The sequence below is a fragment of the Phallusia mammillata genome, chromosome 2, assembly GCF_965637545.1.
Source record: "Phallusia mammillata chromosome 2, kaPhaMamm4.hap1.1, whole genome shotgun sequence".
Classification (NCBI taxonomy): Eukaryota; Metazoa; Chordata; class Ascidiacea; order Phlebobranchia; family Ascidiidae; genus Phallusia; species Phallusia mammillata.
The window spans coordinates 10,386,237-10,398,193 of NC_137253.1; the positions used below are offsets into that span (position 1 = coordinate 10,386,237).

General features: G+C 41.7%; 2 protein-coding genes and 1 long non-coding RNA gene across 3 annotated transcripts; all 3 read right to left on the reverse strand.

Annotated features, from left to right (window-relative positions):
• Positions 1 to 1,246: 1,246 nt before the first annotated feature.
• Positions 1,247 to 2,074, reverse strand: LOC145212953 (uncharacterized). Its single transcript, XM_080081200.1, has one exon. The coding sequence runs from the start codon at positions 2,072 to 2,074 to the stop codon at positions 1,247 to 1,249; it is 828 nt and encodes a 275-aa protein (XP_079937326.1).
• A 71-nt stretch (positions 2,075 to 2,145) lies between these two features.
• Positions 2,146 to 4,170, reverse strand: LOC145212954 (uncharacterized). The gene has a single exon (XM_080081201.1). The coding sequence runs from the start codon at positions 4,168 to 4,170 to the stop codon at positions 2,146 to 2,148; it is 2,025 nt and encodes a 674-aa protein (XP_079937327.1).
• Positions 4,171 to 7,047: 2,877 nt separating this feature from the next.
• On the reverse strand, positions 7,048 to 7,476 carry LOC145214637 (uncharacterized). The gene is made up of 2 exons (XR_013857090.1): positions 7,357 to 7,476; positions 7,048 to 7,136 (listed from the first exon to the last, which is right to left on the reverse strand). It is a non-coding gene; the product is annotated as an uncharacterized LOC145214637 (long non-coding RNA).
• Positions 7,477 to 11,957: the final 4,481 nt, after the last annotated feature.

Below are 11,957 nucleotides of genomic sequence, written 5' to 3' on the forward strand. Positions count from 1 at the left end.
CATAATATTAAGTACAGCTGTACAAAAAATATACACAATGAGCAATAATAAACCATGACAAAAACAAGATATGTTAGGGCGGTTGGGCATTAGGTTATATCCAGCAACTGGCTACTGAGCTTAGTAATTACTTTTTTATAATTTTGGACACAGAATGTGAACTCAGGCTTGAATTATAGGCCCGGAAAAACAAGCCAGAACATAGGCGCCAAAAAACCTGACCAGACAAATAACTCATTTCAAGCGTATTCCAAAGCATGTAGTTTCAAGAGACAACCAAAATAACAACTATGACTGTAACGACCGCTAGGTGCGCAGCCTGGCCCTGCGCCGTTCGTCACACTAGGTAACCCTTTTTGTAAAACGCGCCCGTCCTCCAAGACGACCCACTCTTGCATTTGCAACGAATGTTCTTTTTTGGCGATAATAGGCAACGCTGACGAATAAACCAAGACGACAACGTCAATAGCAACGGCAACGGTTTTTCTGTAACCACAAATAACATACATAAGCCATACGTACACATTATGACGTCATAGCGATAACTACACAGTAAGCAGTACACAAAAGGTTTCAAATTAAATCTACATTAATCGGTCATATCTTACATTAGATTACTTCCAAATTACTTGTAATAAGTCCAGTTACGGTTAGAATACACTTTAACACAAGTTAAACACAAATCAAGTAAGAACATAAAACATACCAACTGTTGGGTAACCAGGGCTTTACTAGCACGCGGCTAGAGGTTCCACAACTGACAATTCAGCATTTGCTATTGCTCTTAACATTTACAGTTTCACTATAAACAAAATAGTTACAAGAAATTAGGCTAAATTCACTTAAATTGAATGCAAACCTAGCAACTAACTCAGCTCACAAAAACGTGGCGTTCAAAGCACATGCTCTGTCGCGGATGAATATTTCAATACGTCACGAATAAAGGAGAACTTAAATCAGCCAAGCGGAACAATTAATTCTCGCTGTAACATACCCCCCGACGATGTGCGAACCCATGAGAACATCTTCACAACACACAAACAGCGAGAAAGGAAACATAACGAACAACACAACATTTTAAGCCTTCATAATCAAACACAACTTTGCGATCGGTCGTTTGAACGACCCAACGTGCGTTTTAACCAAAGCACTTCGCACAAACCCGGACTTATCCGGGTACGTTTCTACAATTCTTCCGGTAAGCCATTTTCCCCTTGGTGCCGAGTTGTCGACCAACAGGACCAGATCACCAACGTCGAGGTTCTCTTCGGGAAATTGCCATTTCTGACGCGTCTGTAGCGTCAGCAAGTACTCGTTTGTCTTCCTTCACAAAAACTCCGGGTGGCGAGATATCATGTCGCCCAATCAAAAGAAGGTGGTTCGGTGTCAGAGGCTCTCTGTCGGCAGGATCAAAACTGATGGGAGTCAAGGGCCTCGAGTTTAGGATGAACTCGACCTCAACAAGCAGCGTACTCAGCGTCTCGTCAGAAGGCACTTGCTGTCCCAACAATACATTCAAAATCTTGCGCACCGAACGAATTAGACGTTCCCAGACGCCACCCATGTGACTGGCGGCAGGTGGGTTAAATGACCAGTCAACGCCCCACTGGCGAAGACGCTCTTCGATGTGTGTTTGATTCCATTTTTCAAGAGACTCGCGCAGTATGCGCTCAGCGCCGACGAAGTTCGTTCCATTATCACTGAAAATGCGCCTGGGCTTTCCCCGTCTTCCAATAAACCTTCGGAAAGCGTCAATAAACAAGTCAGTAGAAAGCGAGTGCGCTACTTCCAAATGCACAGCACGCACGGTCATACACGTGAAGATGCAACCGTATCGTTTGACTTCGCTTCTTCCTTGTTTTACGAGTATGGGTCCAAAGTAATCCACACCCACAGACGAAAACGGTGGCTCACCCGGAGTCGTGCGCTCAACAGGTAAGTCGGCCATCATTTGTTTCGAGACTGAAGCATTTCTTCTTCGACAAAACACACAGTTTCCAAGGATTCTTCTTACCGCTACACCACCTCGCACAATCCAATATCTCTGACGAACAATTGCCCAAGTGTGCGACATTCCGGAATGGCAAACATTAGCGTGTGTCTCGCGAATAATCAAGGTAGTAACGTGATGTGCGTTTGGGAGAATCATCGGGTGTTTAATTTCAAAGGGAATCGGTGCCCTTTCCAGACTCGCAACACACCATCAATCAAAACAGGATTGAGTCTATGAAGAGCTTTTGATGGCAGTTTCTTCATGACTTTCTTCTTTCCGCCGCGTTCTAAGTCTTTACACTTACACAAGGCGTCTATTTCTTCAGAAAACTGTATTCTTTGAACATATTTGACAATCGCTAGCTCAGCCCTTTCAAGATCAGCGACAGTCAGTCTTTTGGATAGCTGTTGGTTCTTCTGAGAACGCAGATAGTCAACGAATCGCTGAAGCCAAGCAACTGCCTTCTTTAATTTCTTCCATGAAGAATAGCGACAAATTAAATCATCAAACAAACACTGCTCCTCTGCAACATGTACAGCCATCATTTTCTTCGGTTTCATGTTTAAATATTCCTCGGGAACATCTTTGGTATTCACAGGATTCGTAGGCCAGTGACGTTCATCGCTGCCTAAAAACGAAGGTCCGGTGAACCAACGCTTGTTTTGGAGAAAAGCCTTTACAGTGCACCCACGAGATGCGTCATCAGCTGGGTTCAGTGCAGTAGGAACATGCTTCCACTGCGACGCGTCGGATCCTTCCTCAATTTTCGCCAGACGGTTGGCGAAAAAGGTACAAAAACGCTTATTTACGTAGTAAATGGATTGCAGAACTGCAGTTGAATCGGTCCAAAACACGAATCGTCCGATATCCAAGTCAAGTTCCTGCCTTAAAACTTGGTCCATCTTAACAGCAAGAGTAGCTGCGGTCAATTCCAATCTGGGAATGGACACCATCTTTAAAGGCGCAAGACGGGCCTTTCCAGTAACAAAAGAACAATGCACATTGCCTTGTTCATCCACTGTTCGCAAGTATGCGACTGTTCCGTATCCACAGGAAGACGCATCTGCAAAATGATGCAGCTCGTGCGTCTTGACTTCAAGTCCAGTGGTCTGAAAACACCTTTTAATCTTAATTTCTAATAGACCTGGAAGCTCAGAAATCCATGCGTTCCATCTCTTTTCTATATCCGGTGGAACTTCCTCATCCCAGCCATAGTTTTCTTTGCAAAGCTCCTGCAAAAGCTTTCGCGCATGTAATATTACAGGCGCAACGAAACCCAAGGGATCGAACAAGGAGCTGACCACGGAAAGTATCCCTTTTCTCGTTACAGGCTTCTTTTTGACCTTTACGTCAAACTCAAACACGTCGGAGCGAAAATTCCACAACACTCCAAGCACACGTTCCATGTGCTTTACATCAACATTTAATATAATGGACTGTACAGATCTATCTTCGGTTGGGACTGACGACAACACACGCTCGCTGTTGCTCACCCATTTTCTGAGCCGAAATCCTCCGAGCTGCAACAATTCACGCAACTCGCCAGCCAATTTGATTGCATTGTCTTCGTTCCTTACGGACTTCAAACAATCGTCCACGTAGAAGTTTTGTTTCACTGTCGAAACCGCTTCAGGACTGAATCTCTCCTGGTTGTCTTCGGCAGTTTTCTGCAAACAGTACCCAGCACAGCAAGGAGACGAGGCTGCACCAAATATGTGCACCAGCATCTGGTAATCAACGGGTTCACGTGACAAATCGCCTTCAGGCCACCAAACGAATCTTAGTGCAGATGTATCGATCGGATCAACCTTTACCTGGTGAAACATCGCTTCTACATCGGCGACAAACGCAACTGGTTCCTGGCGAAATCGAACAAGCGTCCCAAAAAGACTGTTGAGTAAATCTGGGCCTTGCAAGAGCTGGTCATTCAGCGAAATATTATGATATCTGGCGGCGCAGTCAAAGACGACCCTCACCTTTCCAGGTTTCTGCGGGTGTACAACCGGGTGATGCGGCAGGTACCAAACAGCGCCATCTTCCGGCTCCTTGTCGTCGCCCTTTAAACGTCTGGCATATCCCTCGTTCAAGTACGTATCCAACGTTTGCTTGTACTTCTCATACAGCTGCGAATCAGTTTCCAATCGCCGTTTCAAGTATGACAAACGCTTTATTGCCATAGCACGGTTATCTGGCAAATTTGGAGCACCTGGTCTCCATGGCAATCGCAGTTGGTAGTGTCCGTCATGACACTTTACTGAGCTTTCCATCTGTTTCGATGCGTATCTGTCGACAGTGTCGTTGCGGGTGACAACGCGGTTGGGCCAAAGTCACTTTCCCACATGCATTTTATCTGTTGGTACAACGTTTCGTCCTGCGAGGTTACAAAATTCACCCGTATCTGTGAACTTCTTGAACCATTACTATGACAAGGACCTACAAGCGACCAACCGAGCATAGAACGCACGGCACTTGGCTCCTTTCTTCCGCCTCTTCGTTCATCATTTATCCAGAACACCTCGGGAACGTTTGCTCCAATCAGCAACATGACTTCCCCATGGGGCAAGACAGGAAACTCTAAATTACGCAAGTGAGGCCATCGCCAAAGCGACCCTTCCGGTATTCTGTTTGGGGAGACTGGCAAACTGTCCACGCTCAAAACGTCGTTTAATCGTACGGATTGCTTCCCGTCGAGCGACGCCACCGTTAAATCGACGGCCAAACCCTCTCTTCTCCGTGACATATCACTGACAGTGGTCAAGGAGTACGTTGTCTTTCTCCCCCCCGACGTCCAGCTGCTCGATCAGTCGTTTGTCACACAAGGTTGTAGTCGATCCTTGGTCCAAAAAGGCGTAAGTTTCCAGCTTTCTACCATTACTGGCCGTAACCTTTACCGGCACTATGTTAAGGTACACACTCTCTGCATGAGTGCTCATGCAAGTCCAGGTAACAGTTGCATTTGATGATGTCGGTTTCTCTTCTGAGGCCTGCGTAGACGCTTCGCGTACGGGTGCAGTTGAAGAAGTCTTCCATTCTGTCCAGTGCAGAAGGTTGTGATGCTTTCCACGGCATCCGCCGATGGTGCAAGAGTTTGGTAAACTACATGTTCTTGCTATATGACCCTTTACAAAACAATTGTCACACAGCTGAACTTGACGCAGAAACTTTCTTCGCTCTACGAAGGTTTTCCGTTTGAACACGTCGCAATTGCCAAGGTCGTGTGATTTACTGCACAAAGGACATCCCTGCTTCTGAAGACTTCTCGGTTCAGCCTTACGCTCGTTTCCTGGAGCAACCGATGTCGCATGAGTCGATGCTCTTGTCCTCGTCGTAGGAGATTTACTGCGCCTTTTCTGCGCATCTCTGTCCTTCCGAGGACCCAACACTCGACCAAACATCGTGGTTCCAATGTACGCTTCCTTCTTAACGAATTCAACAAGGTGACAGAAACGAGGCTCTTTCCCATTCCTTTCAATTTTAGCAGCATGTCTTCTCCATTGACTTTGCAGTGCAAACGGCAATCGCTTTATTATATTCAGCATATTTTCAAAATTGTTGATGTCTGCGAAGTATCCCAGATGAGTCAGGGTCACCAGACACTCTTCTAATGCCTGTGCTAGCTCTATCAATCCGTCAGTATCATCGGATTTCAGATAAGGCCAATGACTTAGCTTATCTACGTATGCACGTGCGATAATAATAGGACGTCCGTAACGCTCGAATAACAACTCTCGAGCCCTTCGGTAACCTTCAAGGGGGTGAAGGCCAATGCAGAAGGCAATCATTGCATGTGCTTCTTTCCGACAGTATTGGATGAGATAATTAAGCTTCACACTGTCGCTATCTACACGTCGACCAATATTTTCGTCAAAGCTTATCATGAAACGCGTGTACATTAGCGGATCACCATCAAAATACAGCAGCTGTGGCCTGGGAAGCTCCATCCCTGCCTTCAAGACTGCCGCAACACGACACAGGTCACTCACCTCCGGCTCATGATTCAACACTTCCGTTTTTGTTTTAGGTTCGCAACGCGATGAGGACGGAATGTCCGTTACCTGCGCTTCTAAACTGCTTCTGTTAATATTGCCGGACTCTGATGCTTGCTTTTCCTCTTTTACTAAATCGGGTTTGATCTCAGGTGAGAAGAGGACTGGTAATTCAACTTGCTTCTCTGGCTGAAATCCAGCAAAACATGACCCAGATGAAGATGTCCTTTCCCATAAGTCAGCTTCCGCTGTAGCAGTCTTTATCTTATGATCAGCTTCTAGAATTTTTAATTGATTTTCAGAGGATTTAAGTAAACTTTCTGCTTCCATTTTTTTCTGCAAAAGGCTATTTTCTGCTTCCATCTTTTTCTGCAGAAACTCCTTTTCTAGAAATGCGACTTCTTTTCTCACCCGCGCCTCAGTACGTCTGCAACTCGACCTCGAGCTAGCATATGAACCGGTCTTGCTTCTAGAACCAAAATCGCTGACAGACGGTTCCTTGCTTGAGTGTTCAGGCGGCTTGGATCGCCTTACTTCCTCTAACCATTCTTCTGTGCGCGCATCAAATTCTTGCTTGCCACTTCGCAAACTTGAGAGCGCAGCATTAATTTTCTTTCTATCTTTTTTCTTTTTTACAAAGTCCAGTCGTGTTGTATGTTTGCCAACACATTCGTCGTACAAAACATCAATGGATGAAGTTTTCTCTTTTAACTGTTGCACATTCGAGGAATCAATCATAATTTCCTCTGCATCTTGATATGCTAAGTTCAGTCGTTTAACTAAATTGTCAAGAGTGTGTTGAGATTCAACCATCGCGTTCACTTTGCTTATGCACAATTCAAAGTCCAAAGTTGAAATCTTCGATTTCAACGAGTTCCATAAGTTGAAAAACTTTATTTTTCAAAGGCTTCCGTAGATTGAACACTTTGTTTTCAATCAGTTGAAAAACTTTAATGTAACGACCGCTAGGTGCGCAGCCTGGCCCTGCGCCGTTCGTCACACTAGGTAACCCTTTTTGTAAAACGCGCCCGTCCTACAGCCTGTCCTCCAAGACGACCCACTCTTGCATTTGCAACGAATGTTCTTTTTTGGCGATAATAGGCAACGCTGACGAATAAACCAAGACGACAACGTCAATAGCAACGGCAACGGTTTTTCTGTAACCACAAATAACATACATAAGCCATACGTACACATTATGACGTCATAGCGATAACTACACAGTAAGCAGTACACAAAAGGTTTCAAATTAAATCTACATTAATCGGTCATATCTTACATTAGATTACTTCCAAATTACTTGTAATAAGTCCAGTTACGGTTAGAATACACTTTAACACAAGTTAAACACAAATCAAGTAAGAACATAAAACATACCAACTGTTGGGTAACCAGGGCTTTACTAGCACGCGGCTAGAGGTTCCACAACTGACAATTCAGCATTTGCTATTGCTCTTAACATTTACAGTTTCACTATAAACAAAATAGTCACAAGAAATTAGGCTAAATTCACTTAAATTGACTGCAAACCTAGCAACTAACTCAGCTCACAAAAACGTGGCGTTCAAAGCACATGCTCTGTCGCGGATGAATATTTCAATACGTCACGAATAAAGGAGAACTGAAATCAGCCAAGCGGAACAATTAATTCTCGCTGTAACAATGACCTTACAAGGCTTACGTTTTTGTTTTGTTTTCAAGTACTCGTTCAAGATTGTTTCATCTCTTGCATGGTATTGTCTTACGAAAGCATTTCAACTGAAATTTTTAGTGTGCCTTATTACCAACAAAAAGAAGCCATTAGGCTGGTGATAGTTAATCAGTGAAAGGCGGTCAAGTAACCTGTGTGTTTTGTTGTTTCTTAAATAGATTGTAGGAAGCTGTTTTTCTAGCATTTCTGGACCTGTTTTAAAAGACGTGTCCTGGTGTAGCTCTTTACAGAGTAAAGCATGATACATCAAACACAACAGACAATTGGTCTTCAACAGAGAGTTTCATGGCTGTTTGACATTAGGTCAGGCAAAGCAAAAAAAATAGTGACACAGAGTGTAAAGTCAGGCCCGAATCATGCCCGTTTTTTTTGAAGAAACCTAAGCCCGAACCCGGCTCGAAAAGCCCGGCCCGACTTACAACTCTTTTTTTCTTTATCATCAGTTACATTGTGTGCTCGTCGTGCCGTATTTGACTTTCCGCACATTAACTCGGCCTGTAGTCATTTTTTTATGGTTTGCTTTTAAATAAAGACAAGAGCAGGAGCCTGTCTGTAAGCCTGGACTTTCAGCGGCTAACCGACAATGCAGTGTCGCCACACCACATCAAAGGTACCTACAGCTTAAATAGGCTTTGTGTTTTTCCCCATGCCCTTGTGTACATTCAGTTTACGAGCCTTTGCCGTTAGGTGGCACTAGTGAGATTTGAGATTCGAAGCCTACATTGGTGTTAAAAAACTATAGTCACAAGTCAACTTTCTAAAATCTTCCAGTAATTTGAACTATTTATTTTTAACTTTTATCCTAACTGCTTATTTGCTTAGTTTTGTGCACAAATATGCACGTATACACAACATACACATTAGTACACAAAATCAACTAGTTGTGGCGTCACTAATGGATGCAAGTACAAGAATAGTTTTATTCAAACACAAAGTTAAATACCCACAAACCTTGCAAAGAATGCACATTTAAAATCAATAAAAAAAAACAAAAATTAAATATATATAAATTTTGATTTAGCAGCGTTTAAAGATGTTTTTGTCAAGTTGTTTCTGTTTTGTATCAACTGAAATCTTTTACAGCATATATAAAGAATAATGCCTAAAGATTCACTTGCAAACAATTATGTGATTGGCGTCACAAACAAGACACTAACCCAAACAGGTTGCTTTTAAGGAACGGTTTGTTGCCATATCGCCAGCACGCTTGTTTAATACCAAAAAATCGTTTCTTAGTCTTCTTCAGATTTTACGATGTTCCGTACGTTACCCATCTAAACAAACTAAAATATCCACGGTAGCCGCTGTACAAACCCAAGGGGGTGGTCGCCTCCCCGTCACTGCCTACTTGATACAGACGAGAACCGCAAACCGGGTACAAGAGGAGTTTCCACTCAGACCTAACCTCGAAATTCCAAAGCCAGATTTTTTTCTTGCAACGTATCAAAAAATTAGAACTTACTGACAAAGAAGATTTATGAATCATTCCATACTTATATTTCCCTACTTAAAATAGAACAACCATGTCAAAAAACAAATCAGTTTGGAAAACGAATAGGTGGTGAAAATCGTAAAATATAGTAACAAACTTTGCGAAGGAATAAAGAGTCATTACAACATTTAAAGATGTAAAATATGTTGTGTCTGATATGATTTATTTAAATGTTACAATGACACAAAACTAATTTGAAATCATGACTTATCCGGAAAAACTGTTTCAGCAAAGGCATTCATAGTTTTCCGATTAGACTTTGGCTCCGACTATGTGGGTATACACTTTAGCGTATGTTTGGCCTCGTGGTGAGATTAAGCGATAACAGAGAGATTTTTAATTAACGCCTTTGCAAATGTTTCAGTGACTAGAAATAATATTTATTGGGAAGAAAGGTGTTTACTTTGAGACCATGGATTTGTTAACAGTTTATGTAGATGTAGTTGTCGAGAAGAACAGGTTAAATTTTAATCAACAAATTACCGCAAAGGCAAGTTTTAAAATGTGGTATTTCAAGCTGGGTTTGCGCGTTAGTACCTCTAGTGTTACAAAGTAACTAGCCTTAATTTTGCCTGTTAGCTCTACTCGTTAGCCTTGCGATTTTTTGTTTTAGCGCAGCCCTCAGTATTTAACTGTGATAAAATGCCTTTTGAAGAAAATCAATATTATTAAAAAATATACATGTCCGTTTTAGTAAGTTAAAGACGACAGCAACAGTGTGAGGTCTGCGTACCAGGTTATTTTAATTAAAAAGCAGTTTATGTTATAATTGTCTTTCAGGGACGAATCTTAGGCGAAAATATTTCTTTTAAGGTGCTTTTGTAATGGGTAAATATAACTTAACTAAATCTCGACAACGTTTTGTAAATACCGAAAAATGGTGCAAAAATATTAATGCATTTTTAAAATTAACATAACACACCGCCCAAAACGTCAAACATTTCTAACATCAAACTTAGATTCTCAACCAAAAACTTTTTAACAATACACACTAAAGTAAATTTCTTCGTTTCTCTTCTCTCTTAAATGCAAACGCAATGGGATTTTTCCAGTGAACGCCTTGCCATATGCTGGTGAATGCTTGGTGACAGGTATTCGGTATGGCGCCTTCTGTGTACTGTAATTTTATATGAGTGTGCAGTGATCGCTGGTCTACATGTACGCTTCAGGGCTGATCTCAGTTACGAATTTATGTTCATCTCAACACAATGCGCCAGTGAGAAATTTATTATTATTCAATCGGCAAGCAAATAGAAATAAAGGACATCTGCGAAAAAGCTTAGTCACTAAGATAACAAACTTTTTACGAACAAAAAATCGATGCCTACAAAATAGTTTTTCTTGAAACCAAGACGTGGAAGAAAAGTTGTGCAGATTTTTCAAAGCTCACTTATCGACATTCATACCGCATTCCTCAGTGAACTCGGTACGCCGGTTTGCTAACTTGACGTTTTTATCGCGTTTTCCACTTGCCACAACCTGATACTGTTTCGCTGTTGTTTCAGCATCCCCACAATATTTTGCTAGCTTTGAACCGTACTCCTAGTTTGCGTGTTGGGTTTGTAGAAAGTGGCAAAACTGCACAGTGGGTCGAATTTGATATCTTTTGCATCATCGGTTTTCATGGGTCATTTGTTTTTCGAGTCAAAGCTTTTGACCGACGAAAAACTTGTATCGAAACACAGGAATTGTATCAAAGCAATTTTTCTTTTGGTTGGTTGTTTGATCAACATTTGTGAGTAACTCCGCCTTTGTAACGTTTCTAGTTAGCTTGTTAAGACTACACATCTGTCTCAAGTCTAAACTGGCGTCACAAATTAAAATACAATTTTATAATAACAAAGATTAGGTCTTTCAATTCATTCTTAGTCAAGCGCGAATTCACTCTAAAGCTTATGGATCTTTGTGTGCTAATTTCAGTTTAAATTAGAGTTAACTATTTAGCAGGGCAATACCTCTAAATGCATACAACCTTTTACCATCTAATTTTAATAAATTAGATACGAGTTGACACACAAGGCAAAAATGGCAAACTACTGATGACACACAAAATACGACAACATTTGTAAATATTAACACCACATCATAGATGATACAAACACAGGGCTTTAACAAAAACTTAGCGAACTGTTAGTCTATGCTTCAGTCTCAATACAACCAATCCCAACCCGGAACATAAAATGTTTGCCCCGATGCAAATATAAAATAACAAAAGACAACAAAACTTGAAAAAAAAGAGAAAAAAAAATCACAGTACGATTGCCACACTGTTGTAAATGCCAGGTTTTTGGGTCGGGCTTTGGGCTTCAGTTTAAACAAAAATAAGATTCTGATCTAACTTTACACAAAGCCATATTTGTGACTTGGGCCCCGATTTCAGGCCACTTATAACTCTTGCGAAATGTTATGTTAAAAAAGAGTTGGTAAAAGATTTGAACGTGCTGCTTCTGCACTTTCAAAGTGGCTGAACTGAAAGATGGTGCGCTGAAAAGTGTGATTTGTGTAGATGCTTTATTATCACGTTCAAAAAGATGAATTGGGTCAAGAACCTTAAACAATGGTGCAAAAACGGCCTACTTGCGGAAGATTAGCATTCACCGCTTTGTTCAAAGAAACTACCATTGGGGAAAAACAGGTTTGAGGTGTCAAGTTGCACAGTTTTTCAGATAGTCTTGTGAAGTAGCAGTGCCTTTAGGTCTCACGTTCTGATGAAGATGCTTTGATTTTTTTCTGAAAGGTGTAATACGATTTTTTTCAAATCCTTCCACGACAGTA

What these genes read in the sequence shown, in the direction of transcription:
- LOC145212953 (XM_080081200.1), bottom strand. Translation starts at nt 2,074, where the DNA reads ATGTCGCACACTTGGGCAATTGTTCGTCAGAGATATTGGATTGTGCGA.
- LOC145212954 (XM_080081201.1), bottom strand. Translation starts at nt 4,170, where the DNA reads ATGGCAATAAAGCGTTTGTCATACTTGAAACGGCGATTGGAAACTGAT.